Below are 2,561 nucleotides of genomic sequence, written 5' to 3'. Positions count from 1 at the left end.
CGCTCGTCACAATATATATATATATAATTTTTTATTTTTTCCTTCATTTTTTATTTTTTTTTGGTTCTTATTCCAGTGTGGTCCCGCCACTGTTTATGCAGTCCATGGTGATGCTTGATGTGAGCCGTCAGCGCTTTGTCCAAACAATGACGGCTACTCCCTGATGCTTTTTTTAATCATTAAGGTTACGGTTTAGGGTCAATACAAATTTTAAGCTCTTACGTTATCTTTTGCACTACACCGACTGTTGTGTTTACGGAGGGCAAATCAATTTACAGAAGGTTCTCACATGCGGTATATTGTTGAAATCACAACCATTCGCTTAAAACCACAGGACTACATCGGTACATCCTATTATGTTTGCCTCCCAATAACATAGTGTCTATGCCAATAAAAAAGATAATCTCACATGTGAGCTCTTTGTTGTCAGAAACAGTAATGGCAGTCATTAGGGTAGATGCTTTCAAACCACCGGACGAGGAAAAAAAAGAAAGACTTATGTACAGATGTAGATTTGGTACCTTACACATACTGCAAAGTGCCTAGCAGACCTCCCAAAGTGTTTCCCTCCGTGTTATGCCTTCTTGACTTTTGTTCGTTGGATTATAGATAGGGTCAAAAAGGTATGATGGGAAAATGGGCAAGGGTGTGCACATTTCACCTCATTGAATTAGCTCTTTTCCAAACTGTTTTCCTGTCTTTGGACTTTTATAGTATGCATACTGATGCTTTGAGGCAACTCAATGGGTCACGCTTATGCACCCTTACTAGGAAATCCGGTGTCTTCACTGATATCAGGTGACATAATGTGTGGCAGCCATGAATGCCTGCGAGGGTAGCGGAGGAATGATCGCTATGACCAAACAGCTCTGTGAATTTTCTGAAAGTCTCTGGCACAGGAATTTTATTTGTTTGCAAATGACATTCCACTTTTACAGACTGTTTTTTTTTTCAAAGTGTCAGTAACCTATTTTCATTTGCTAATACAACCTCCAGGAGTGAATAACACAATCATGCTCCTCCATCAGACCACCAGGAGTGTGGATGATTGATGAAGAAAATCATTTGATTTAGGGCAGAGCCATAACCATCTAGAGGTGTTTTTGTTTCATCCCTTTGTTCTTTCTTGTTATCTTTCTACAGAAAGAATCATAGATGTTATATTATCTGCCACAAAGAATTATGGACTGGGTCCAGATTTAGATAGGTAAGACTTTTGAAATGCATCACTACAAATTCTTTTGCCTATAGGTCCGTGTCCAAGAGTTCTGCTCATTTTTATATACACTATCGTGCAAAAGTCTGGGGTTGTTACAATTATTTTTATTTATTCATTTTTTCATTTTTTGGAAAGTGTCTTATGCTCATCAAGGCTAAATTTATTTGATCAGAAATACTGTAACAACAGTAATAGTGTGAAATACACATACATTACGGGTTATATTACAATGTAATATAACTGATTTCTATTTTAATGTTACTTATTCCTGTTATGGCAAAGCTGAATTTTCAGCATCCATTACTCAAGTCTTCAGTGTCACATATCCCTTCAGAAATCATTCTAATATGCTAATTTGATTCTCAATAATTTCTTATTTTAAATGAGAAAAATTTTACTGCTTTATATTTTTGTGGAAACTGTGATGTGATTTTTTTTTCTCCCAGGATTCTTTGATAAATAGAAAATTGACAAGGACAGCATTTATTGAAATAGCAATCTAACCATGTAGGTAATTCAATTTACTTAATGCTGTGGCCTAACAATAAGATTGTTTCACGTTTCAGATGAAGTGACACGTCAGAAATACATTTAGTAAAATTATTTCCAAAGTCTTTATGGTCCCTTTTGATCAATTTGAAGCATATTTGCTTAAATAAAAAAACTGACCCCAAACTTTTGAGAACCAGTGTATGTATATGTGTGTATAATTTAATGTGTATCAAGCATAAAACATTCTAAACATTCTGTTTGTCTCTGATTGTCATTGTTTGCATAATGCATGTATATAGTTTATTTTTTTACCTGACCAGCTTAAGCTGCTCATATTTGCTCATATGGTCTCTTTGCAGTTTGAGTTGTAAAAGATGTATAATAGTAGGTAATGGCGGTATCCTTAGCAACAAGTCTTTAGGATCCCGCATCGATGAATATGACGTTGTGATAAGGTGAGTGTCCTCAAAGGCACCTTGTTCTGTTTTTTTTTTAATGACCAAATCAATACATTGAACAAACAAAGGGACTTTAGACCCAAATGCAGCTGATTTGCACTGATTCTCGGTATATTTATTCTTTAGACTCAACGAGGCCCCAGTGAGTGGTTACACCAGGGATGTAGGTACTAAGACCACCCTGAGGATAACCTATCCCGAAGGGGCCATCCAGAAGACCGAGCGCTATGAGAAAGATTCCCTCTTTGTCTTCTCTGCTTTCAAACCTCTTGACTTTAAATGGTTGAGACAGATGGTCTTCAAAGAGAAACTGGTAAGACAAAATGCAGTAGTATGTGACCATACTGGCTTGTTTCTCTCATTAAAATCTGTTGTCTTTTTTTTTTTTTTCT

General features: G+C 36.2%; 1 protein-coding gene across 1 annotated transcript in view; it reads left to right on the top strand.

Moving 5' to 3' along the window:
- The window catches only part of LOC107700542 (CMP-N-acetylneuraminate-beta-1,4-galactoside alpha-2,3-sialyltransferase-like), a gene marked incomplete at its 5' end in the record, with an annotated part of 46,328 nt that overhangs the window by 15,115 nt on the left and 28,652 nt on the right, over positions 1-2,561 (top strand). The window contains 3 exons of the mRNA XM_016502237.1: positions 1,144-1,207; positions 2,071-2,166; positions 2,296-2,482. Coding sequence (XP_016357723.1) covers positions 1,144-1,207; positions 2,071-2,166; positions 2,296-2,482 — 347 coding nt within the window. The remainder of the gene's footprint in view (positions 1-1,143; positions 1,208-2,070; positions 2,167-2,295; positions 2,483-2,561) is intronic.

Source organism: Sinocyclocheilus anshuiensis, unplaced genomic scaffold (assembly GCF_001515605.1).
Source record: "Sinocyclocheilus anshuiensis isolate Anshui unplaced genomic scaffold, SAMN03320099.WGS_v1.1 scaffold718, whole genome shotgun sequence".
Lineage (NCBI taxonomy): Eukaryota > Metazoa > Chordata > Actinopteri > Cypriniformes > Cyprinidae > Sinocyclocheilus > Sinocyclocheilus anshuiensis.
The sequence above is the reverse complement of the archived record's forward strand: the minus strand, read 5'-3'. Positions and strand labels throughout refer to the sequence as shown.